Raw genomic sequence first — 27,361 nt, forward strand, 5'->3', positions numbered from 1 at the left:
AATCCGACTCTGAAATATAGGAAGGAGCTTGTCGCCTTAGTAGATAAAGGACACCAAGTTAAGCTATTTACTAAAAAAGAAAAATCCTTTTTGGTCCTGGTTGCACCCAGGGTCCCTATTATGTCTTATTTACCCAAAGTACATAAGGACCTCTACACCCTCTGGGGAGACCCATCATTAGTGGGATCAACTTGGTGACATCCAGGGTGGGAAAATACATAGACCATTTATTTGCAACCTTTGGTGGTTAAAACACACTCATTCTTGAAGGATTCCACACAGGGGATTAATGAACTCAAAGATATAGTATTTGCTTGTTACAGCCAACATTTTTTCGCTCTATACAATCATTTCCCACCAACATGGTCATGAGGCTTTGGCTCATGATTTGCAAACTGACACATTAGTAGAAATCCAGAGAGACTTTATTTTGTCACTGCTGCTTTTCGCAATGAGCCACTATTATTTCTGGTTTGGTGGCTCATACTACCTACAGAATAGGGGTGTGGCCATGGACGCTAAATTTGCGCCCAGTATAGCTAATTTGTTTATGGCCAAGACCAAAGTTGTTACTTTGGAGGTGGTACATTGATGACATTTTTTTCCATAGTATGGGAGGTTTTTTTCAGTGTAGGAAGTGAGCTTTATGTAAAATCAATGTTGAGAAGAGGAGGAGGGTGGATTCTTTTGAATCTAACTTTACTGACCAACAATATGCAATTAAGCCATTCAGCACATGTACAACCAAACATGTGGTTTATCTTATTCAGTGTCCCTGTGGTCTGGAATATATAGGTCGTACTATCCATATGCTTCATGTTAGAATAGATTAAAAGAACATGTTAGTAACATACTAAAAGGCTATCCTAAACATAGCCTATCCAAACATTATGACACGTGTCACGATAGAAACCCGGTGGGTACATTATTTCTAGGGACAGACAAATACACAGGGAGCTGGAGGCGTAGCAATAACACAAGGGGGGTTTCAAGACTTGAAACCAATTGGATTCATAAGGCCAAGACTTATACCCCATTTGGGATGAATATAGAATGGGATATCAATGCTTTTATAAATAATGCTTAATAATTTTTTTTTTTTTGCGATAGTGCAGAAGTTTTTAATCGTACAGGAACATTATTTTTGTTCATTTTTTAGAAAATTATTTAATCGGTTTTGCTATTATAGATGGAGTCTATTACTATTATTATTTTTCTGTATCAATATAGCTGTGATGGAATATCTGTTTTTTAAATATCTTAACTTAATTGTATATTGATATTAACTTTTTTATTAAAGATATGTATGTATTGGTTCTGCTATTAGTGGCAGAGCTAATTACCAATGTGAATTTTAAATTATTTTAAAATGACGTATATTTTGTATTAATATGGCTGTAATGTGATGTGCTTCTGGATAGTTGATGGCTCCATGCCCAGACTGTTGGTTTCATGTGTGCAATTACATTGAAGAGAACGCCTGGATATTTCCTGTTATTACTTATATTAAATAATGTATTACTTATTTTGTGCTGACATTTCAGAATATGTGTTGTTTTCCTGGCAAATTTGCGGGCTGCTTTGGAAGAGACATTTGGTGAGTGACACTGGTATTTCCGGATACTGGAACGCATTGCCTGTTGACGATGGTTCCGGGTGCCGGAACGCAATCATCTATTCTGCCCACTCCCAGCGATGTTTACTATTTAAGATCACCACGAACGTCTTAAGGCCATGCCCCTGACGACGTCATTTGGTGACAAAATGCCTAAGACGTGTGACGCCAATACACACTGGGACATGACGGCCATCCCCTTGATTTGACACACAGTACAGACAGCCATACATACACTGGAGCATCTGATTGTCTATGTGAGTGGATTATTTTTTATTCAATAAATCGTATATACATTTACATTATGAGGAGTGTTATATTATTTTCCCATATAATCTAACATCACTGTGGGGTGGATCGTTTATGGAGTATAGGAGGAATCTCGATACAGATGTCTGTGGCATAGAGTAACCAGAGCTACATGTATACAAATTGTAAATTATGATACAAAACAATATATACATATTTTCAATATATGTTATGTGTATCTATATTTCTTTTTCAGCAACTTCATTCTACCATCTCCCCCTCCAAGCCCCTGAATAAGACGACAAGGCGAAATGTGTCGGATTGTGTAATTTATTTTTTTTTACTCCCCTGTACGACCAACTAAATGTTCTGTGTATATAAAGTGGGATTTCATTTTTATATGAATGTCATTTATACACTTCTTTAGGAAGGAATCCCCATCCTCTAGGGTTTTTTTGGGTATTATAATGAGTTTTGATGAATTTGTGATGAATGCTTTTAAGAATGTCTATTACCAATATTAGACACATTTTAATGAACTGTACAATAAAATTTACTTTTTAAATTTATGATTGTGTATAGAGAATTATTCTGAAAGGGAGGTTTCAGCACTTGTAAAGTCCCAACTCTTTTTCTAATTTTGTATGTCTATATTTGGGGATGTGGTGCTGGTTTTTTAACTGAGCTTATGTCTTTGTTGACATCATATGTATTAAAACCTACAACTCTTTTAGCTCCCTGTATTTAGGATAAACAGGAGAAAACAATTTAGTGAAATTATTTGAAATGGTATTTTCTAGATAAATACATTATATATTAAACATATATATATGTATTTACCTAAAACTGTATTTCTTTGAATTTTGTTTGTTTCTTTTCTGTTTATTATAAAAAATATATTCAGAGTATGTAAAAAAACAAATGAACATATTAAAACCATTATACGTGCTTAAGAAAAAAACAACAAGAATGGTGTTACAATCATTGTGGTATGCAACAAAGGTAAGGAGCACTTATTCAACAAACTGCTGCATGATAAAACATTGAATTACATGGTCGCATGCCGCTTTGAAAAAAAAAAAAAAACAGAGAACAACCTATATATACTGTATTAGGCCAGCATTATAAACGCACGGAATGACACCAGAACTACTGAAAACCAGGCAAGTCTGTAATTTTGGTCTTCTGGTGAAGGATGTTCTAATTTCAAAGATATAGCAAACATGTGTAACCACGTTTGAGAATTGTTTGCTTTTATTAGACATAATATTTTTGTCTCTTTCCTTTGCAAAGAAATAGTAGGGACTACTTCCTAATTTTTCCCCTAGCAGAGATTTGCCATTTACAAATGAAGTCTTAGTCATCTAAAATGTAAAGACATATAAAGTCTCATAAAATATGCCACAGACAGGTATTACTAATGAAGACTGTAGCTGTGAAGTAAAATATAAACAAGGAATTTTAATGCACCTACCTCAAAGAAAACTACTCAAAAATAGTGATCATAATAAACCATCAAATCAGTACATAATTTCATATATGTCATCACAGTCATGTGACTTCCTCAAGAACAAAGTCACGTGACCGTGACGAGACGTGTTGAGTGGAGCCTGGTGACTTGCCGAAACCGTGCATCCCTTGCTTTATTAATTTAAGTGCAATTATTTTGGTATAAAGTCACTTTTCCAACTAACTTCACTACTTGGAACCCTTGTGCTGTGTGATCTTGATTGCAGGAAGATCCAAAATCCCTTAAAGGGTCATACACCCACTTACGTGGATACAATCTATCCCACCCTGAGAAGCAACAGGAGGAAAGAGTGGAGAGAAGGCTTGGCGGAGTGGAATTAGGGAATAGTCCCAGAAAGGTGGAAGTGTGTGTGACCTGATTATCAGGTCCATACCTGAAGGTGAGCGCATGAGTGTGTTGGTGGTGGGAGTCACTGAACATATTGGAGGACGATGAATTGAAAGTCACATTATAAAGATTATAAAATCCAGGGACTGAGATATTCACTGTTTCTGCACATTTTGCATATTTGCAAAATATATTTATTCTTTATTCTGTTGTTCATATGAAATTATGTACTGATTTGATGATTTATCATGATCACTAATTTTCAATAATTCTCTTTAGGGCAGGCGCAATTAAATCCTCTGTTTATATTTTATTAACACATTGTGGGAAGACAATTTATTTATTTGCAGCCACTCACCGCTATATATATATATATATATATATATATATATATATATATATATAAATGTATATATATATATATATATAAACACACACACACACACACATTTTAATTATATATTTTGTATTTGTATTCATTTAGTTACAATTACTATTCATTTACTGTTGAGGGTATTTTGGAGCTGTGAAGTGAGGGAGGATTGTATGGTACATGATCTACCCAATGGGACTCACCGAACAACTTTCGCACCATTCCGGAACGTCTGCAGGTCTACAGCGTAAGTCCCATCAGAATGAGCAACAAGATTTATTTCTGAAAATTCAGCCTGGGTGTAAGAGAACAAATACAACATTAAGTACAAAAATTAATAAGTTCACCTTTAGTAACATGTTACACCCGTATTCAGGGTATAACATGTAACATGTTACTAATGCAGCAGCCTCGCACTGCCCATTTCCCCCACCCAAATCCTCCAATGTCACAGTGGATGAAGGATCCTCTCCCTGCTCACAATTTTAAAACGCCAATTTCACAACGATCTGTGAATGAACTAGAAATCCCATCTACCACAGCAGCAGATGGCTTGTAGTTCTCAGGGCGCCGGTAATTATTGCTCCTGTGCTCATTTATCACTGTGTTTACTGCACTAAGTTTGTGAATGAATAGGCAGACTCTGCACAGGGGCCACTATTTATTCATTAGCAAGGCAGCTGAGATTTTATGTCCTCAGTCACTTTCTCTGTCTCTAAAAAGAGACATCAAACAGACCACTGGCTGTCTGCACAAGGATGCGCTGAACACTTGGGCATCCCTGTGCAGACAAACAAGGTCTCGCAGGCATGTACACTTTAGTATGCCCCATGTGAACAAGGCCTTAGTAGGATCTTTGTAAGGTACATTATGTTGTGTTTATTTGTGCCAAAAATGATTAAGTATATCTTTAGTGAAAATAGGGATTTGTTAAACATTTGATCAACTATTGCGGTGCTTAAAAAAAAAAAAAAAAAACACTTTTTTGTTCTATAGGTTATGTGCTTTCAGAAAATGAATTGTGTGGGGGATCTTTTACAAACTCTGAAAGCTGTAAATGAAAAATCATAACCTTCAGATTTTTAGACTAAATTGCATATTTACAATTTTGCGTACCTATAAATGTTAATACTTAGTTGTATTATGTACATTTAGTAAAGAATCAAGGCCTTTTTTAAAGCAATCTCGCAAAGCTGGCCAGAATCACCTCTGGAGGGAGTCTATTCCACATTTTCACAGCTCTAACTGTGAAGAAATCTTTCCGTATTTGGAGATGAAATCTCTTTTCCTCTAGATGTAAAGATTGCCCCTTGTCCTCTTTGATGACCTTAAAGTGAATAACTCAACACCAAGTTCACTATATGCACCCCTTATGTATTTATACATGTTGATCATATTCCCCCCTAATCTCCTCTTCTCAAGAGAGAATAAATTCAGTTCCTCTAATCTTTCCTCATAGCTGAAATTGTTTTGATAAACAATTGCTCATATATCATGGTCCTAAAGAATCCTAACTCCTTCACTCCATATGTTGTACATTACATAGTCCTGTCCAAAGTGTTCATTATCTCAACAGTTGCTGATTTCAATTAAGTTCTTCATTAAGGGGGAGCTCAAGGCTCCTTCAGAAAAGATTTAAAGTCAGCAGTTACAAATACTGTAGCTGCTGACTTTTCATATAAGAACATTTACCTGTCCACGAATCCAGCAGGGTCTTCACCCGCCTCTTGGGAGTTGCCATTGCCATCTCGGGTAAGGGAAACCTGCAAGGAAGCCTTGAGGCTTCACAGCCGGTTCCCTACTGCGCATTCACCAAATGCTCTGCGCTGTGTCAATGGCCCGGCGGTGGGGGAAAGAGAAGAGGGCTGAGCTTCCAGATGACTTTGCCGTGGCAAAGTCAGCTGGAAGTGGGAGCAGGTACCTGCAAACTCCCCCCCTCCCACAAGAAGGTGCCAAATGTGGCAGCAGAGGAGGGGAGGAGACAAATAAGCTGAGATTTCCCTTTTGGGTGGAGCTTCACTTTAAGGTAGGCTCAAATTATATAATTTTGGCTCAGGTTCTGTTTATTTATTCCACTTCAAGTCGCCCCGACCATTAGGTGCAACCTTACCACGACCACTTTTTTGCCATGGCATGGTCTGCTTAGTCCTAGGGTTCCTCAAGTCTTTCATAATACTAGTCATACTCACATTTTGTCACACTGTTTCGACTTATTCATTGTAAAGCCAAGAAGATTACTTGTTATGGACATTGTTCATTTTTACACATTGTTTATATATTTTTTTTTAAAAAAATACCAACTCTCTTATTTTAAGTTACTGTCATATTTCAGGTTGTCAGTAAAAATATATTCTGTCAATAAATTTTCCATGTTTTGTCAGTGGAAAAAGTTTTGAGGCTTGGCAGCTACATCTGGAAAGTGCCGAGCAGGAGCCAAATGGCATTCATCCCCACAACTGCAAGGCATCGTACTTTAACTAAGTAATCAGCAGGCACTACCTAAAGCTATTGAAAGCTATAGAAGAGAACACAGCACACCACACTTTGGATTTCCCTGGCACAAGGGTCTAAGGCCTACACACAGGCCCACTGCTTTCATAAATTGTGGGTGCAATGCTTTGGTTAAAAAAAAAAAAAAAATGCAAAAATTTTTTTTTTTTACATGGAAAAGCGTGCATTTATTATTATTTATTTATTTATTTTTTACAAAAGATGAACTTAGTCTTTAAGGAAACAGTACTTGTTTTGTAGCAATGTACCCAAGATCGCCATAAATTAATTAAAGGGGTTTGTAGCTTAAATGGTAGCCCTCTAGTTGACGTAACCTGATAGACAAAAGAGTGTTCTGGTTTACCACTGGGAGATTTCTGCCCCTTGAAGACAAGAGATTTTTGCGTCAGTTGAGTTTTCGGGAGCCAGACATAGATCCTGCCATCCTTCTTGGATGGATTTTGAATGTTTATAGTCTCGTTGTTAGTGCATGGCCCATTTGATAAGGTGTTTTACCAGGACATTTTTCAATTCAACCCTTGAAGACCTTGCCATAGGTTTTCCCACCAGTCAAGTGCAAACATTTCTACCACATAAAACTGGAGAGTGCAAAATCAGGTTCCTCCCCAGCTTGTACATGTAGTGCTCTTAATGACTTTTATGGTTTTAATCGAATAAAGGCGTTTTTAATCCCAGCGTGGTATGCAGCCATCCAGACTCTTCTTTCCCTAATTGTCACAGCTGCGACTAGGCGAGCACCCTGCATTGAGGAGATCATGCCACTGAAGCCGACTCACCTGTGAGCAGCATGAATCTTTGTGTCTTAATTGAACAAGCTGGAATTAGATGCTGATTAGCTATCATGCACAGCTGCACCAGATTTTGCACTCTTCAGTTTTAGTAAATCAACCCCATACTGTATGTGGTAGAAATGTTTGCATCTGACTGGTGGAAAAACCTGTGGCAAGGTCTTCAAGGGTTGAATTGAAAGATGCCCTGGTAAAAGACCTTATCAAATGGGCAATCCACTAAAAACAGGACTATTGTCATGCCTTCAGCCTAAGGAAGAAATAATATTTTTGGAACTTGTAATATCGACATTGTCCACAAGATGCCACTCTTAACAAAAGACTACTGATGGTGAGTATTCCATGGTACTGTACATTTCCTGTTCTTTATCACTAGTAACTAGCTCCACCTCTTAAAAGTCTTAAAAGTCTCCATTTTCAGACACCTCATGGGGACCAGCTAGGCCTGCATCTCATGTTCTTGAGGAAAATTCCTGAAACCTTCTAGGAAGCATCGCTGGTATGCCTGTGAACTGTTAGCTGTATACCCAGTGCATATCTTGTTTATGTTCATGTACTGATTGTATGTTCTTATCTTTTCATTTCTAATTTCACCGCATACTCATATATCCATATCCTATCATATCGCTTGCATATCCTGTTCTTATGTGACCACCATCTGTTCATCGTAATAAAAGCGAAGGTTACAGACAGACTGGTTATTATAGGATTGAAGGTTTAACTGTATGTTGAGCTACATACACACCAAGGGGCAAACGTGTAGCGAGAACAGAACAGCTATAAACATTAAAAACCCATCCAAGAAGGATGGCAGGACCTGTGTCTGGCTACTGATAACTCAACCAACACAGAAATCTCTTGTCTCCAAGGGGCAGAAATCCCTATTAACACAGGAGGGTCCTAATCTCCCAGAAGTACACTCTAAACAGGTGAAGGACCATATTGACATTGCTTTCTGGAGTTGTAGGTCCTACCATACAGATACTGTGCACTTGGAGCTAACCAGAACACTCTTTGGTCTATCAGATTATCAGTCAACTAGAGGTCTTCCATTTAATCTACAAACCTTTAAATAATGTATGGCGATCCTTGGTACAGTGCTACAAAACAAGTACTGTTTCTTTAAAGGCTAAGTTCACCTTTTGCAAAAAAAATAAATAAATAAATGAACATGATTTTAATCGAATAAAGGCGTTTTTGGATCTCAGCGTGCCCTTCGGCCATCCAGACTCTTCTTTATCTAATTGTTAAAGCTTTGACTAAAAAAAAAAAAAAAAACCTGGAAGCTGACTGGTTTCTATGGAGAGCTGCACTCTCCAGTTTTAGTAAATCAACCCCTATGTATGAATGTAGCCTTAAAATCTATTACTCCTATTCAATGTACATTCCTCCTTGCTCTTATAGTATAATCATAGCCAACATGTGAGGACAACTTTATTTTTACAAAATAGAATATATTATAGAATGTACAGTATCTCACAAAAGTGAGTACACCCCTCACACTTTTGTAAATATTTTATTATATCTTTTCATGTGATAACACTGAAAAAATTACACTTTGCTACAATGTAAAGTAGTGAGTGTACAGCTTGTATAACAGTGTAAATTTGCCATTCCCTCAAAATAATTTAACACAGCCATTAATGTCTAAACTGCTGGCAACAAAAGCGAGTACACCCCTAATTGAAAATGTCCAAATTGAGCCCAAGTAGCAATTTTTCCTCCCTGGTGTCATGTGACTTGTAAGTGTTCTAAGGTCTCAGGTGTGTTAAATTTGGTGTTATCGCTCTTACTCTCTCATACTGTTCACTGGAAGTTCAAGTTCAACATGGCACCTCATGACAAAGAACTCTCTGAGGATCTGAAAAAAGAATTTTGCTCTACATAAAGATGGCCTAGGCTATAAAAAGATTGCCAAGACCCTGAAACCGAGATGCAGCATGGTGGCCAAGACCATATAGTAGTTTATAAGGACAGGTCCCAGTTAGAATAGGCCTCGCCATGGTCGACCAAAGAAGTTGAGTGCACGTGCTCAGCGTCATATCCAGAAGTTGTCTTTGGCAAACAGACATATGAGTGCTGCCAGCTTTGCTGCAGAGGTTGGGGGATCAGCCTATCAGTGCTCAGACCATATGCCACACACTGCATCAAATTTGTCTGCATGGCTGTCGTCACCAAAAGGAAGCCTCTTCTAAAGATGATGCACAAGAAAGCCCGCAAACAGTTTGCTGAAGACAAGCAGACTAAGGACATGGATAATTGGAATCATGTCCTGTGGTCTGATGAGACCAAGATAAACTTATTTGGTTCAGACAGTGTCAAGCATGTGTGGTGGCAACCAGGTGAGGAGTACAAAGACAAGTGTATCTTGCCTACAGTCAAGCATGGTGGTGGGAGTGTCGTGGTCTAGGACTGTATGAGTGCTGCTGGAACTGGGGAGCTACAGCTCATTGAGGGAACCATGAATGCCAACATGTACTGTGACATACTGAAGCAGAGCATTATCCCCTCCCTTCGGAGACTGGGCTGCAGGGCAGTATTCCAAAATGATAATGACCCCAAACACACCTCAAAGACGACCACTGCCCTCCTAAAGACGCTGAGGGTAAAGGGGATGGACTGGCCAAGCATGTCTCCAGACCTAAACCCTATGAAGAATCTGTGCGGCATCCTCAAACAGAAGGCGGAGGAGCGCAAGGTCTCTAACATCCACCAGCCCTATGATGTCATTATGGAGGAGTGGAAGAGAACTCCAGTGGCAACCTGTGAAGCTCTGGTGAACTCCATGCCCAAGAGGGTTAAGGCAGTTCTGACAAATTATGGTGGCCACAAAAAATATTGACACTTTTGGACATTTTTGGCCCAATTTGGACATTTTCACTTAGGGGTGTACTCACTTTTGTTGCCAGAGGTTTAGACATTAATGGCTGTGTGTTGAGTTATTTTCAGGGGCAGCAAACGTACACTGTTATACAAGCTGTACACTCACTACTTTGCATTGCAGCAAAGTGTCATTTCTTCAGTGTTGTCACATGAAAAGATATTATAAAATATTTACATAAATGTGAGGTGTACACACTTTTGTGAGATACTGTATATTAAATATATTAAATATACATACTGTATGTATTAAACATGTAAAATTTCTTATGATATTTCTCCTCTTACCTGTTCAACTCGTATGTCATAATCCCCTTGAAGCTTCTTTCCTTTAAAACATTTTGTCCTGAAAATAGAGATAAAATTAAGTATAGCTTAAAATAATACAGCATATACACTATAAAAGATTTAACAGGGTCAATCACAAAACCTTTCAAGTTACAATATCATAGGCAACTAATATAACATGAAAATGTATGACAAGCAGTTATTCTCCAGAATGCAGGTTTTTATCCACAAAATGCATGTAGTGGTTACAAGTCAAACAGCCTTCTAACCCTACCATACCATTTGCCTAGTATGGACTGGAGAGACTTTCCAGCTGTCTTGGAATATCAATGATGGGAGGTGTGCAGAGCAGTGGTATTTTGGGCCTGGTACCGGACAACTATACCTAATGTGCTGAAGCAAGAGCTCTTACCTCTAAGTGTTCACTGTCAACAATCACCATGAAGAGTGGAGCTAAGGCTCTTAAAGCACAAACAGTACCAACCATCCTGCAATTATACTGCTTCTCTGAATGCCATCTTTATTGCTGCTTCCAGCCAAAAGTAAACCAGTCCTGCATGAAATATGGAGACTGATATTGCTGGCTTCTTTCTGCTGACTGGCTGTGGTAAGGCTGATGCACTAGCTTGAATACTTTCTAAAGTCACTAACTCGCAATGGGTATGCATATCATAATGTTAGGGAAAAAGCTTAAGCCTTTACCTGCATACTGTACCTAAAGCTATAAAGCAAGAGAGTCTTCAAGGTAGCTACTAAATAGCAAGTTCAGAAGGTAGCAGACAAGGTTCCCTTAGGTTGGGTTTCCATAAGTTCCAGAAAATTTAAATTTATAGCGGAGCTCAAGACACTTGAGTAAATACACAGTTAAAATAACCAAAGGAATCGGCTCCAGGGACGAAGGAAAACCCCATATTGTGCCCTCCGTCAACAAACAGAGAATTGTTGGTTGTATTTGAGAAGAAGACAATTCTGCAGTTATCTGGTTCTGGATCCATGAGGGAGCCGCTGTCCACAATGTGGCTCTCATTACAAGCTTGTGCCATATGAGCTTCCACACTAACAAGTGTGACTTGTGATACTGTCTGTATCTTATTAAACCCAGAGCATTTTATTATTAAAGTCTTGACCTGTTAAATGTGAAAAAAAAAATACATATATGTGTAGCCACTTTCATGATTCATTCAACTCGCCTAGAAAGCCCAACCAGCAAACCAGTTTCTGTTGCAGTTAAAGTGATTGTAAAGCCTTAAGGCTTTTTACCTTAATGCATTCTATGCATTAAGGTGAAAAAGCTTCTGTTCTGCAGCCCCCCCCCCCCCAGACCCCCCTTTTCCTTACCTGAGACAGATCCGATCCATCGATGTGCACGAGCGCAGCAGCTTCAGCCGCTGTTGCTCTCCTCATTGGACAGAATAATAGCAGCAGGAGCTATTAGCTCCTGCTGCTGTCAATAAAAAGCTGTGAGACGGAAGCAGGGGGCGGGGCCGAATCCCGCTGTCTGTGTCAATGAACACAGCAGCGAGACTCAGGAGTGACCCTGCATGGGTGCACCCATGGAAAGCCGCTTTTGGTGGGGCTACCAGATGAAGAGGAGGGGCCTGGAGCGCTGGCAGGGGACCCCAGAAGAAGAGGATCGTGGCTGTTCTGTGCACCATTGCACAGAGCAGATAAGAATAGGCATGTTTGGTTTTTTTAAAAAAAACAAACGTTTACAACCACTTTAAGGAATTCAGTGATGTCACTTTCCCAGCTGCAGCCTTCTGATTGGACACTGAAGGAGCAGCATTGCCTTGACATGTCATCCCTTTGCTCTCTCCTCCTCACAGTGTGTTCATTGTCAGTATATGTGCAGAGCAGAGCTGGCTGACTCCTAAAGCTGCTCCTCCCTTTCCAAGTCTGCTGCTATGCAAGGGATAACAGGAAAAGTTAAAATGACAGATTCAGGTTATTATGCCAGTTGGATGCAAAGTTATATTTCATTATTTTAAACTGTAGCATTCCAAAACTTTGAATTATAAATTCTATATCAACTTATACACTTCAGCAGCAAGATACAGGAGCTACAGTAATTTTTATATACTATGGCTTTTTCTATTGTTTATACAATTAGGGTATGTGTTGCATTCATTTGAGCTTCAAGAAAATGTCATGACCAACTCAGATAATAATATCAGAGAAACCACATTCTTTATCAGTGGAGACCAATTTTTTTGGACTGATTCAATAAAACAGTCCATTTCCCATAAAGCCTGCAGTACCGTTATACCTTATTTACAGATCCAATTTAACCAGTGGGTTGAAAATCACAGACAACCATTTCTATGTCTGGAGCCCAGGGCATTGAAGATATTCGTCAAGATAAAACGTGGAAGAAACCTCGGCTAGATAAAACAATATTAACTTTTATGCTGCTTTATGAAGTTATTAAGTGTGTTATTTAAAAGAACGAAATGCCATAAAATAATTTAGAATTGCATTCTAAGATGAAGTCTGGAGGCTTATATTATTGCATTATGAATGGAACTTTTCAATTCATAATGCATTGCCTAATAAGCCTAAATTACATGCACATAAATCAAATTCTGCATTTATCCCTTCTTGAATAAATGTAATCATGCAAAAGCAGTTTGTCAAGCTGGCAGGAGCCAACCTCTAGGACAAGGGTCTCCAATCTTTTCAATATGAGGACCACATTGTATATTTTACGAATATTCATGGGCCAAAAAAAAAAAAAGAAAATCATTTTTTATAAATAAAATAATAAAATCTAAACAAATAAAAACTCCAAAAATAACTTCACATTAATAATTAAAATAAGTTCCAACTTTGCAATAGCTGTCTCCCCTTTCACATTTGAAGCCAACCCTATGACATCAGAGCCTCCGTTACATCAGAGTCCACCATTCACATAAAAACCCGCCCCACCCCCATCACATCACAGTTCTTCTCTTTTACATCTTATCCCTGTTTCACATCAGAGTCCCCCCCCCCCCCCGGCCCCCATTAGAGTTCTCCTTTCCCATCAGATGTGCCCCTCTCACATCAGAGACCCCCTCCCTTTTCATCACTGCCCCCATCACAGTATAGTGCTGTGGGGCATGTAAAATCTTGTAGCGGGCCAGTTATGGCCCATAGACCATACTTTTGAGACCCCCACTCTAGGAGCTGAGTCAGACGGGCATATCAGGGAAATACTAACCATCTGAGTGAGTATTTTCACATGCACTGTATTCAATTTGAAAAACTGCAAAAGGTATAACTTTTTCCTGATGTAATGTAATACAGAGATGGGTTTCACTGGGAACATTATATTTACCCAAGTCCTGTCATTTGACCTGTGTTGTGAATTGCAGCAAAAAGCATGCTGATTGTAATCAACAGAGGCATGGACTCCAGAGAGAGAGATATCATTTTGCCCTTGTACAAATCATTAGTAGGACCTCATCTGGAATATGCAGTTCAGTTTTTGTCACCAGTTCTTAAAAAGGATATCGGGGAGCTGGAGAAAGTACAGAGAAGGGCAACCAAACTGATAAGAGGCATGGAGAACCTCAGCTGTGAGAAAAGATTAGAGGCACTGAATTTATTCTCTCTTGAGAAGAGGAGATTAAGGGGGGATATGAACAACATGTATAAATACATAAGGGGTCCATATAGTGAACTTGGTGTTGAGTTGTTCACTTTAAGGTCAACACAGAGGACAAGGGGGAACTCTTTACGTCTAGAGAAAAACAGATTTCGTCTCCAAATACGGAAAGGTTTCTTTTCCGTAAGAGCTGTGAAAATGTGGAATAGACTCCCTCCAGAGGTGGTTCTGGCTAGCTCACTAGATTGCTTTAAAAAAGGTCTGGATTCTTTCCTAGGTGTACATAATATAAATAGTTATTAACATTTTTTTTAGGTAAAGTTGATCCAGGGAATATCCGATTGCCTTTCGGGGGATCAGGAAGGAATTTTTTTCCCCTGCTGTAGCAAATTGTATCATGCTTTGCTGGGGTTTATTTTTGCCTTCCTCTGGATCAACAATTGTGTATATGGGATTGTATGGTTGGGTTTTCAATACTGTTTTTTGTTTTTTTTTGGTTGAACCAGATGGACTTGTGTCTTTTTTCAACCTGACTAACTATGCAACTATGTAACTATGTAATCTCATGGGCATGGCCAGCTTTAGGCTTGGTTCACACTGCTACAATAGCACTTTCATACGACTTTCAGTGCTACTTGGATGGAAGTTTAAAAAGGTTTGTATATTCTATTTGGCCAAAATTGCACTGGGATCGCACCAAAGTAGTACAGGCACCTTTTCCAAAAATGTGCAATGCTGGGTCCCATTAATGAGAACAGGCACCATTGAAAACAATCAGATTTTCCTCATCATGAGATTCTGTGCAACTCAAGTCACATCTGAAATGACACTAGAGTGAACCAGGCCTTAGGTAGAATGGCAAAATATGGCTCCTGCTTATAGCAACCAGTCATCTGCTACGCTATACTGTAAGGTATGTGGATATTTAACTATCATACCTACAACTATTTTGGTCAGTATCATGTGGACAGCTCTCCAAAGTTCGGGTTTACCTTTAAAGAGTACTGCAAATGTTGCAGCATACAAAAACATTTTAGAAAACAGTGTATTTTTTGTTATGTGGCAAACGTTTGGGGATGATCCTTTCCTGTTCCATTTTGACTGTGCCCCTGTGCACAAATTAAGGTCCATAAAGACATGGTTTGATGAGTTTAGAGTGGAGGAACTCGAATGGCCTTCACAGAGATCTAACAATAACCTTACTGAAGACCTTTTAAATGAACTGAAATGCTAATCATCTTGTTCAACATTAGTAACTGGCCTCACAATTGCTCTTTAGGCTGAATGGGCACAAATTCTTGCAAATATTCTCCAAAATGTTGTGGAAAGCCTTCCCAGAAGCTGTTCCAGCCACTATAATATAGAGGCAACTCTATATTATAGTGGGACTAAATACAAAATAAAAAAAATAACAAACATGTTATACTTACCTGCTTTGTGCAGTAGTTTTGCACAGAGCAGCCCCGATCCTCCTCTTCTCTGGCCCCCCACTGGTGCTCCTGGTCCCTCTCTCCTGCTGAGTGCCCCCCTAGCAAGCAGCTTTCTATGGGGACACCCAAGCAGGTTCACTCCCGAGCCACTGCTCTGCGTGTCCATTCACACACAGAGCGGTGGCTTGGCCCCCTCTCTCTCTCTTTGGCTCCCTGGCTGTGATTGACAGCAGTGGGAGCCAATGGCTCCCACTGCTGTCTCAGTCAATGAGGAGGGAGAGTCCCCGGAGAGCTGAGGCTTTCATGCACATTGCTGGATCGCAATGGGGTCCAGGTAAGTATTAGGGGGGGGCTGGGGGGCTGCTGCACACAGAAGGTTTTTTACCTTCATGCATAGAATGCATAAAGGTAAAAAAAACCTTGAGCTTTTAGAATCACTTCATGGTTTTGGAATTGGATGTCTAACAATCTCATATAGCTGTGATGGTCAGGTGTCTACAATTGTTTGGCCATAAAGTGTAGCTTTATTGGCCATCCTACCCCAGGTGTTGGTGCAATTACTGCTTAGAAAAATTGTTCTACACAAGGCAACTATTTCACATTACTACTATGCAACCATTATACTCCCCTAAAATGGTTTTGTTTTAATAATGGTGCTTCTGCAATGCTGGTTCCTATTCCTTTCTATTAAGTATAAAAAGTCTTGCATTTTTATCTTCAAATTTTTGCATAGCGAAGTAACCTGCTACCCGGGAAGTGTTGGACTGTGTGTAATGAGTTTGGTTTTAATCTAAAATCTTTATTATAAATAAATCAGTTATCAATCATTATTACAACAAAAAGATAAAAAGCATCAATAACAAACATAATCGTCAGCATCGCTGTCAAACTGATGAATCACCGCAAGCGACCAGTTGCATCCAATATCGGCATGAACCAATAGATCACTTAAAATTGGAAATTGCAGACAAAACACATTAAAATATATTAAAATATAAGTTCTTGTAAATAATTAAAAATGTAAATTAATGTGTCTACATTGTTTACATGATTATTATAAAGTTAATAGTAGCTGCAAATTATGGTCCTTCATTTTTCCTCTATGCATAAAAGTCAATATTGACTCATTGGGCTGGAGATACATGACAAGTGTTTATGGTGGCACATTGGTAGCATCATGTATAAGGAATCATTATACCGGTAAAGATTAATTTGTGTATTAATTCAAGGAAGGGCTTATTTAACCACTTAAGCCCCGGAGGATTTGGCTGCTAAAAGACCAGGGCCTATTTTGTGAATCGGAACTGCGTGAATTTAACGGACAATTGCACGGTCGTGCGATGCTGTACCCAAATGAAATTGACGTCCTTTTTTTCCCACAAACAGAGCTTTCTTTTGGTGGTATTTGATCACCTGTGCGATTTTTACTTTTTGCACTATAAACAAAAAAAAGCGACAATTTTGAAAAAATAACAATATTTTTCAAATTTTTTTATATGAAATTCCCCCCAAAAAATGTAAAAATCTAAATTTTTTAAAATTTTAGGCCAATTTGTTTTCTGCTACATATTTTTGGTAAAAAAATCACAAAAGTTATTGCGTTTACTAACTACGGGAAAGATTTATGTCATTTTTATTGTTTTTTTTTTTAACTAGTAACGGCGATCTGCGTTTTTTTGCGGAACTGCGACATTGCGGCGGACAGGTCGGACCCTTGACTGACATTTTGACACTTTTGTTAGGTGTCAATGACATTACTACAGTAATCAGTGCTATACATATGCACTGTTACTGAAAAAATGACACTGGCAGGGAAGGGGTTAACTTTATTGGTGATCAGTGGGTTAAATGTATCCCTAGGGGCGTGATTCTAAATGTGGGGGGGCATGGCTTGTGATGTAACCACAGAGACATACGATCCTACTTAGCAGGATCGTATAGTCTGTGCAGCTACATCGGGGAGAATGACAGGCGGCTGTGTTTACATCAGCCGTCTGCCTTTCTCCCTCTCCAGCGTGAGATTGCGAGTGGCCGGCGGACATCGGAGCCGCCGGTCACTCGTGCGGGGATGTCAGGGAATGAGTGGGGGCGGGAGCGCGCCCCCGGCGGCGCACGCTCGCCCCCTACAGGCTGGTGGGCCAGTGACGTACCGGTACGTCACTTTGCCCAGGAGGGGCTGACCACCGCAGTATATAGTCATGCAGCGGTCGGCAAGTGGTTAAATCAGAACTGTGGCTTGAAAACAAACAACTGACATCAAACAATTGACATAAGGTAGGTTTTTATTACAAAAAGACACGCTATGTCTGTTCTTCAAAAAATAATTCTTACTTTTCTCCTTGAAATCTATATATCCCTGAGATCATAGGCAATCGTAGAATGTGAACAAAGTTTATTGACTCTCACTTAAAACTCCAGTAAGAGAGGGGTAGGGAGTTCAGAACACTCATTACTGGCCTGGAGACTAAATAGCACAAAAAGAAGGGACACAAGTACAAAAAAGAGCCTTCAAGCTGATTCTAGCAATTGTGCTTTATAATAGCAACCATCTCCATGAGCTACCAAATCTTTCCAGTGGCAACAGCTGTAGTCTTGATTATCCCATTTTGATGCTTTCCCAGACCCACCCACCCCACATTCCTCACCTAGGATCTCATGTGGCAGAGTGACCTTCAGTACACCAGTATCTCAGACATTATCTGTTCTTCTTCTGTACTTAGCCGGGTTCCCAGACCACAGCAGGACTTCCTGGACAGGCAGACTTCTTCTGCACCAAGCATATACACAGGTCTCAAGTGTCAGGCCTAATCACTCAGCTGCTCCTCACTTGGCCTGCCCCAAACATTTATACTCTCCCCCGGCATGCACCAGCTCCCATAAAACTCCTACTGGTTGGTCAGTGGAAGTTTGAATATTCATAAGTCAGTTTTACTGTAGTTTCTCATACTATTTCCAGAGGTACCACATGGCAAAATGGAGAAACCATACCTCCACTGAATTTAGGGGAAAACCAAATGAATAGGTAGACTTTAACTCAGCTAGGCTGTCTACCACCCAGGAGAACTACATTTGACTAGAAGCCCCTGTTTAGGACAGGGTGACTACAAACAGATTGCTTTTAAGACTTTTACATTTGTACATTCATACTCTGCTAGGGCACCTATCTTTGCGAAAACTTTGTTCTTTCTTCATGCTTCCTTTATGTACTGTTATATTTTCTAATAAAGTTTATTGAAAAAAAAAAAAGACTTTAGGAGACATCCACTATATGAAATGAAACTCAGGTACTTACATTTTGCTTACAAGCATATCTGATATATATTTTTTTTTATGAACACAATACTGCATCAATTGGTGTTTTTACATATGCCTGGAATTCAACTTTACAACATAATTAGTGGTCTTTCTTTGAAACTACTGCCTTTCCCTGAAACTTGTATCAACATTAACCACTTGCCGACCGCCAGCCACAGATATACTGCGGCAGGCTTGCTTGGCTGCGCAAACCGAAGTATGGGTATGTCGGTTCGCGGGGGCGCGTGCACACCCCCGGAGATGCAAGCCCGCTCCCATTAGGAAGTGGGGAAGCCGAGCCACAGGACCAGCGGCCGTGATTGCAGCTGGGCACACGCAATCATTGTTCTTTCTTTCTGGAATGTGCCTGTGATCCTCCTATTTAGGAGGTCTCTGTGTTGATTCCACAAGTCCCTCCCCCATACAGTTAGAAAACCCTCCCCTAGGCTCACACTTAACCCTTTGGTAAACTTACCCCCGGAGTTAACCCCTTCCCTGCCAGTGTCATTATTACAGTAACAGTAAACATTTTTTTTATCACTGATTACTATAGTAATGTCACTGGTCCCCCTAAAAGTGTAAAAAAATGTCAGTTAGGGGTCCGATCTGTCTGCCTCAATGTAGCAGTCCTGCTAATATTTGCAGATCGCTGCCATTACTAATTTTTCAGAATTGTCGCTCTTTTTTTGTTTATAGCACAAAAAATAAAAATTGCAAATACCACCAAAAGAAAGCTCTATTTGTGGGAAAAAGAGGACAATCGTTTTTTTTTGGATACAGTGTTGCACGACCGCGCAATTGTCCCTTAACCTCCCTGGCGGTATGATTATGTCAGGAATTATGTACCAAAAGCGGTACAATTTTTTTCATGGAAATTTGGCGTTATGTATTATAGGCCTACAATTCTTAGTAATTACTGACTTAAACCTGACCAAAACAAGAGCTTAGTAGACATCCCAGATGTGATAAATTTGAAACACAAACGCATGAATTATAATCGAATCAATAATATAATTTTATTATATAATATATAATATATATAATAAAATTATATTATTGATTAGATTATAATTCATGCGTTATATAATATATATATGTGTATATATATATATATATATATATATATATATATATATATATATATATATATATATATTTATGTGTGTGTGTGTGTGTGTGTGTGTATAATATATATATATATATACAGTACACACACACATATATATATATATATATAAAACATATAACGCATGAATTATCGAATCAATAGTATAATTTATATATATATATATATATATATATATATATATATATATGTACATACATATATATATATATAATATAAAATGTGTTATGTGTTTGTGTTTTGTGCAACGTTTGAATTTCCCTCCCAGTTCCACTCCCATGCAGCATTGCTGCTGCAGGGAACGGAACTAGGAAGTCATCACACCAACGGACGAGCGGCGGGGATCTCGACTGGCGGTCACAGCAATGAGAGATCTTCGCTGGATCGCCAGGAGAAGGTAAGAGACACCGCTGCGCTCTCTGCACATCCACCCCGAGCGTGACTCGGGGATACCGATTCTGGACTAAAAAATCCACCCCGAGTCACGCTCCGGGATACCGCCAGGGAGGTTAAAGTAACGCAGTGCCGAATCGCAAAAAATTGCCTGGTCATTAAGAGTGCAAAACCTTCCGGTCCAGAAGTGGTTAATGTTACCAATAACTATGCACTGATGAAGATTGGTCCTGTACTGTCATTAATCTTTATTCATGTAAGCATTAGTTGAGTCTGCATATCTAGATTCATCTTTATGTCTACATATGGCACCTCTATTTTTACTTTTATTTTATTAAGATGTTTTCTTTCACATTTTGCATACATACCAGCAACAACAAACCAGTACAATTCAAAAACCCGCTATTATTGTCTCTCCTTATTGTTTAGAAATATCATCAATATCACATAATATCACTGGATACTAATATTTATAGGTAAAGTTGATCCAGGGAATATCTGATTGCCTCTTGGGGGATTAGGAATTAGTTTTTTTTTTGGATCATGCTTTATTGTGTTTTTTTTTTTTTTTTTTTTGCCTTCCTCTGGATCAACTGTGGGTATGGGATTGTATGATTTTTTTTATCCCCTTTTAATGGTTGAACTAGATGGTCTTTTTTTTAACCTAACTATGTGTAGCACTACTCCCTTGGGAGCTGCTGGTTATGGGTTCCCCTGGGTTACCATTAGCAACAGCATGACAGTTCAACATTTTGCAAGTGATTTTGGCTCAGTCAGGAAACAGTCTAAGAGCTTTGGTTTTTGTGTTTTTTATTGAGAACTTGGATGGGAGAAGGGAATGAGTGGGATACTCCAACTTGTATTACTATGCACAATAAGCTGGGATGACTGAATAATGCTGAGTGTGGCTAGGCCACTGCTTCATCTTGTCACTAGCAGTGAAGTAGTAAGAAATGAACTGTCTGAGGTAAACTGTACTGTACTGCAGAACGATCTTCAGGGCCCTTCCTGGCACCCCCTTTGTTCCTATTCTTCAGGGTCAACTACACGGCACCCCCTTTACTGTCCAATTCCTGTGTAAGCTGGCTCCTTGATCCCCCTGACTTCTCTGGAGTGGCCCCCCTTCCTGGCAGACCCTTAGGCAAATCTCCTGGTACTCACAATACTGTTTTTCCCAAGAGACTCTGCCAGCAGCTCCACTGTCAGCACACTGGATCCTCTGCAGCTCAGCTCCACACCTGGTTCACTAAGCCGACTGCCTGAATCGCCTTCCTCACACCTGCAGGAGATACCAGACGTCTGCCTCCTCCTGGGACTTTGCTCCTGCCAAAAGACACCCTGTCACATGTACCCTCCATATTTGTGGTCAATCCCAGGATGCATTGCAGGAATGCCCTCCCACTAGGATTGTCATAAAACCTGATGTGTCACTGGCTGGGTTTCCTCCACTGTCCAACAAGCTCCCTCATTGGATGCAGTGGGGACACTCCCTCAGACCCAGTAAATCACACCTGGAAACATGTGACAGGCAAACTAACAGATCCGATCTGATAAGCAAAAGGAGCAAATAAATGCTTTTTCCTAGCACCTACCTAGGAGGGTGCTACATATGTAACTATGTAACATTACACATTAAGATTGTTGTGAAGACAAAGCAGCTGTATGCATACCAGGGAACACACAGAAGGTACTGGAATCTATAAAAACAAAGGAGCTGTAAGTCACGGCAGGCACCATGGAAGTAGGGACCCAAAACACGATCATTTAAACTGAGGGCCACCCATATTGTCATAAATGATTCCCTACAAGGACAGGATTTGGTCAATTAATATTTTCCAGGTTCCAGACTTGGGGAGTGGGGGTCTTTAAAACTACAAGATAATTATTTTTGGCATGAACGCTTAGTATATTGGGAAACCTGCCCATCATCAAATATACCTAGAAAGGCGGTTACCGATATTCAGGAATCCCTTTCCAGTATTCTAAATTACCTTTGAAAATAAACTGGCTACTTTTAATTCAAAAGCAGTCTTTAGCAGCTGTTTGTGTAGGAGGTGTGTATATCTTTATTAAAAGGGTAACTCCACTTTCATAGGAGAAAAAATAGCAAATAAAGAAAAAATAGTATAGCGAATACAACTGCGACACAAATCATATTGTTATTGAATGTTATTAAAAATGACCTTTTCTTTTTATTCTGCAGCCGCTGTAATTTTCTGAAAATGCAATGCAATATGGCTACCTGGATTTGTTCTGTACACAGAATGTATACAAAACACGCCCCAGAAACTTAATTTTCTGCTTGTGTGATTGGCTCACCAATTTTCCCAGAAGCCTGCCTAAAATACAAGTCAGATTTCTGGCATCCCCTGCAACAAAAATGTCATTTTTGGTGAGATACTTCCAATAGGAAATTACGGCTAAAAAAGATGCAGGGCCTGCAGCTTTCCTCATTAGAACCCTGCAGCTGCACAGCTGATTTATAATTATGAAACCAATGGCATTAGATTCACCTTCCCACATGGACACAGAGAAACACACAGGGGTTTCTTCTGAATAGCAAAAGGTAAGAATTTGCAACAAAGTTTGTTAAAATCCCTGCACAATCAATATACAGAGATCACCCAGAGGGGAATGTTTTTTTCTCAACAAAAGTGGAGTTACGCTTTAACTCAAAAATTCATGTAAACCTATATTTTTAACCACTTTACCGCTGCTCACTAGAGCTCTACTGCGGCAAAGTGGTTTGTTATCGTCTGGCGACGTAGACCTACGTCGCCAGACACTCCCCTTTATGTATTCAGTCATAGCTGAACCTGCGATCTGACCTGTGTCACTCAGTCACCTCCCCCCACACATGTCAGTAAGCACCAGGCATACATTAACCCCTCCCTCTCCAATAAAATTAACCCCTTCCCTGCCAGTGTCATTTTTACAGTAACAGTGCATATTTATAGCACTGATTACTGTAGTAATGTCACTGGTACCCCCAAAAGTGTCAAAAATGTCAGTCAAGGGTCCGATCTGTCCGCCGCAATGTCGCAGTCCCGCAAAAAAAAAAATGCAGATTGCCGTCATTACTCATTAAAAAAAAAACATCAAAAATGACAGAAATCTTTCCCTTAGTTAGTAAACGCAATAACTTTTGCGCAAACCAATCAAAATACGCTTATTGCGATTTTTTTTACCAAAAATATGTAGCAGAAAACAAATTGGCCAAAAATGATAAAACATTTTGATTTTTACATTTTTTGGGGGGGGGGAATATCATATAAAAAATGTGAAAAATATTGTTATTTTTTCAAAATTGTCGCTCTTTTTTTGTTTATAGCGCAAAAAGTTAAAATCGCACAGGTGATCAAATACCACCAAAAGAAAGCTCTATTTATGGGAAAAAAAGGACGTACATTTTGTTTGGGTACGGTGTTGCATGACCGCGCAATTGTCAGTTAAAGTCGCACAAATCGCAAAAAGTGGCCCAGACGTAAGACATCAAAATCCTCCGGTGGTAAAGTGGTTAAAGTGTAACTCACTTTTGTTGAAAAAATAAATTCTCCTCCGTGTGATCTCTGTAAATTGCAAGGATTTTAACAAACTTTGTTACAGATTCCTACCTTCTGCTATTCAGAAGAAATCATTGTTTGTTCCTCTGTGCCTCTGTGCTGGGTGGGTCAAATGGGAGTGGTTTTATAATTATCTATCAGATGTGGCAGCTGCAGGACTCTAATAAGGGAATCTGCTGGGCCTGCATCCCTCTAGATGTGTTCCTATTGGGAGTATCTCACCAAAAATGATTTTTTTTTGCAGGGGATGCCAGAAATCTGACTTGCATTTTAGACAGACTTCTGGGAAAATTGGTGAGCCAATCACACAAGCAGGAAATGATGTTTCTGGGGTGTGCTCAGTACATTCTGTGTACAGAACAGCTCCAGGTAGCCATATTGCATTTCCAGAAAATTACAACAGTTGCAGATTGAAAAGGAAAGGTCATTTTTAATAACATTCAATTACAATATGATTTGTGTCACAATTGTATACGCTATATTGTTTTTTCTTTATTTGCTATTTTTTCCCCATGAAAGTGGAGTTACCCTTTAAGCCCTGACGAAGAGGGGACTTTATAGCCCCTGAAACTCCCCGGCTTGTTGTATTTGGACTTCTGTGATTTATTAGATACTTTTGGACTACTAAACCATTCTTGTTTTCCCTACACCTTGCAGTGTTCTTTTGGGGTGCCTATGAGAACCCATCAGGTTACAGAACTGCTTAGCCAGAGTTTTACTCTACAGTATAGGGGTGCACAGCCTATTGCATTAGGGTGTGCACCCCATAGTGCAAACACATATGCGCAGTAGGGCAATGGATGCTGTCAGTAGAGCGGTGGATGGTGTCAGTAGGGATGAGATTTGTGTAAGTAGTTTTTTTTTTTTATTATTTTATTTTCTTATTATTTTTTACAATTTATGTTAGGGGCCCCATTGAAGGGCTTTGGTGAGATAGGGAAAGGGACAGAGGACAGAGATTCCCCAGTCCCTTTCTCTGTAGCCTCACCTGCCAAAAGGGGTAGGGGGGTTTGACAGGGGAAATCTGCATCGTACAGGGTGATTAGGGTGTGCCCAGGCACATCGGGCACACCCTGTGTGCACACCTATGCTCTACAGTATGGACTCTGGAGGACCTTCACAATGAGGAACAAAACCAATTTTAGATTCAGTGCCTCCCATCTTCATTTTTAATGTTTTACTGGTGTCTGTCCCTTTTGGGAATATTTCACTTATTATTCTCATTAAGTTAAAGTATGTAGTTAAAGAAGTTAAATCATTCTGTCATTATAATTTAAACAAAATTACTTAATTGGTTTCTTTTCCAGGAAAGGGAGTGTACATGCTTAAAACAGCCAAACTCTTCTTCAAATGCCTTTAACCACTTAAGGACCACTTGAAGGAACTCGGTGATCATTCGGAGAGAAGCAGAACAGCGATCTACCTATGTAAACAAGGCAGATCACCAGTCTGCTAGTAAGGAAGACAGAGATCTTGTGTTTCTGCTAAGCAGGAACACTGATCTTTGTCTTCCTACAGTGCAACCATCCCCCAAACAGTAAGAATGCACTCCCAGGGAACACATTTAACCCTTTGATCACCCCTGATGGTAACCCCTGCCCTGCCAGTGCCATTAGTACAGTGACAGTGCATTTTTTTTAGCACTTATCGCTGTATTGGTGAATTACTGGTCCCCAAAAAGTGTCACTTAGGGGGTTTATTTACTAAAGCTAGAGAGGGCAACATTGGTCACAATACTGCAGAAAAACCAATCAGCTTCTAATCCCAGCTTGTTTAATTAAGCTTTAGCAATACAACCTGGAAGCTGATTGGTTTCTCTGCAAAATTGTGACTAATTTTGCCCTCTCTGACTTTAGCAAATAAACCCTTAAGTGTCAGATTTGTCTGCCACAATGTCGCAGTCCCGCTATAAATCGCTGACCACCACCATTACTAGTAAAACATATTTAAGAAAAAAAAAAGTCCATAAATCTATCCTATAATTTTTAGACGCTATAACTTTTGCACAAACCAATTAACATATGTTTATTTTTTACCAAAAACATGTAGCAGAATATATATATTGCCCTAAATTGATGATAGCAGAAATAAAAATATCAAATACCACCAAAAGAAAGCTGTATTTGTGGGGAAAAAAGGACATAAATTTTATTTGGGTACAGCGTTGCACGACCATGCAATTCTCAGCTAAAGTACCGTATTGAAAAAAATGGCCTGATCATAAAGGGGTTAAAACCTTCCGGGGCTGAAGTGGTTAAAAAAACCACAGTGAGAGAATTACGAAGACTGAGCTACTGCACCACAACAAGCATGCAGCAAATGCAGAGTAAAGTCCAAACTTCAGATCTACACATATAGCCTGAAGCAATGATTCTGAAAGGGTTGATGCCAGGGGTAGTCAAGCAATTAGCATTTTCAGATGACAGAAGTCAGAACTCATTTCTCTTTTCACAGGTTTCCTCTAAGTAAAGATTTCCAAGGCCACAGTGTTTAAGTCATGGATATTGCGGAGACATCATGTAATTGCAGAATTTAGCATTACACGCTCAGAACAATCATACTAGAGGGATGGAGAATTTCTGAGTAACCTTGTCTATGCAAATTGGACACAGCTGTATGTAAATTATTCCATTAGTATGCAAATAAGCAGAGCCCCATCTACCTTCTGTACAAGTCTTGTGTGGTCAAACCTTAGGCACAATGCCACTAAATTAGGATTTGCAACGATCTGCTATCTGAGCATCTGTGCTTTAATATTTTACACTTGCAGTATTCATAATATTCAATGGGCCATTTACAAAGTGTAAAGAACCCATAAAGGAACTGTGCCACCAATGTCTTACATCCAACAAGAAAAATTAACTCAACAGCTTCAAAAGATCCATGAAGCATTAAAAAAAGGCAACTGTCCTCATGTTTAAAATTGCTGTAAAGCTCAGACATGAAATATGAACAAAGCTTAGCCTTCTATAGTGCATATTTGTCTCTATCCAGAGCACTAAGTGTCATTTTTCTCTGCTGTCTACTTCCTCTGCTATAAGCATGGGTCACTTCTGAAAAGTTTTCCTGACACCAAGAAAAAAAAGTTGACAGGGAGGGAGCTCCAGCACACAGCCTGTGATTGACAGCCTTAGCTATGTTCCTGCATGATGTGTGAAGAGGAAGGGGGGGTCCCTTCCCTCCAATCATCTCTTTTTCTCTGGATTCTGCAGATTATAAGATCAATGAAGATTCAAAAAGGACAAGAAATCTGAACAAAGCTTAGCCTTCTATAGTGCATATTTTTCTCTATCCAGAGCACTAGGTGTCATTTTTCTCTGCTGTCTACTTCCTCTGCTATAAGCATGAGGCACTGACCAGTGCTTCATGGGCTGGGGGGGGGGGGGGGAGGGCGGCAGACCGACCGC

General features: G+C 39.5%; 1 protein-coding gene across 1 annotated transcript in view; it reads right to left on the minus strand.

The window, feature by feature from the left end:
* The window catches only part of SYN2 (synapsin II), a 462,275-nt gene that overhangs the window by 210,034 nt on the left and 224,880 nt on the right, over positions 1-27,361 (minus strand). The window contains exons 2-3 of the mRNA XM_082266531.1: positions 10,563-10,620; positions 4,299-4,390 (exon numbers count right to left, since the gene is read on the minus strand). Coding sequence (XP_082122657.1) covers positions 4,299-4,390; positions 10,563-10,620 — 150 coding nt within the window. The remainder of the gene's footprint in view (positions 1-4,298; positions 4,391-10,562; positions 10,621-27,361) is intronic.

Source organism: Pelophylax lessonae, assembly GCF_965119305.1.
Source record: "Pelophylax lessonae genome assembly, chromosome: 8".
NCBI lineage: Eukaryota > Metazoa > Chordata > Amphibia > Anura > Ranidae > Pelophylax > Pelophylax lessonae.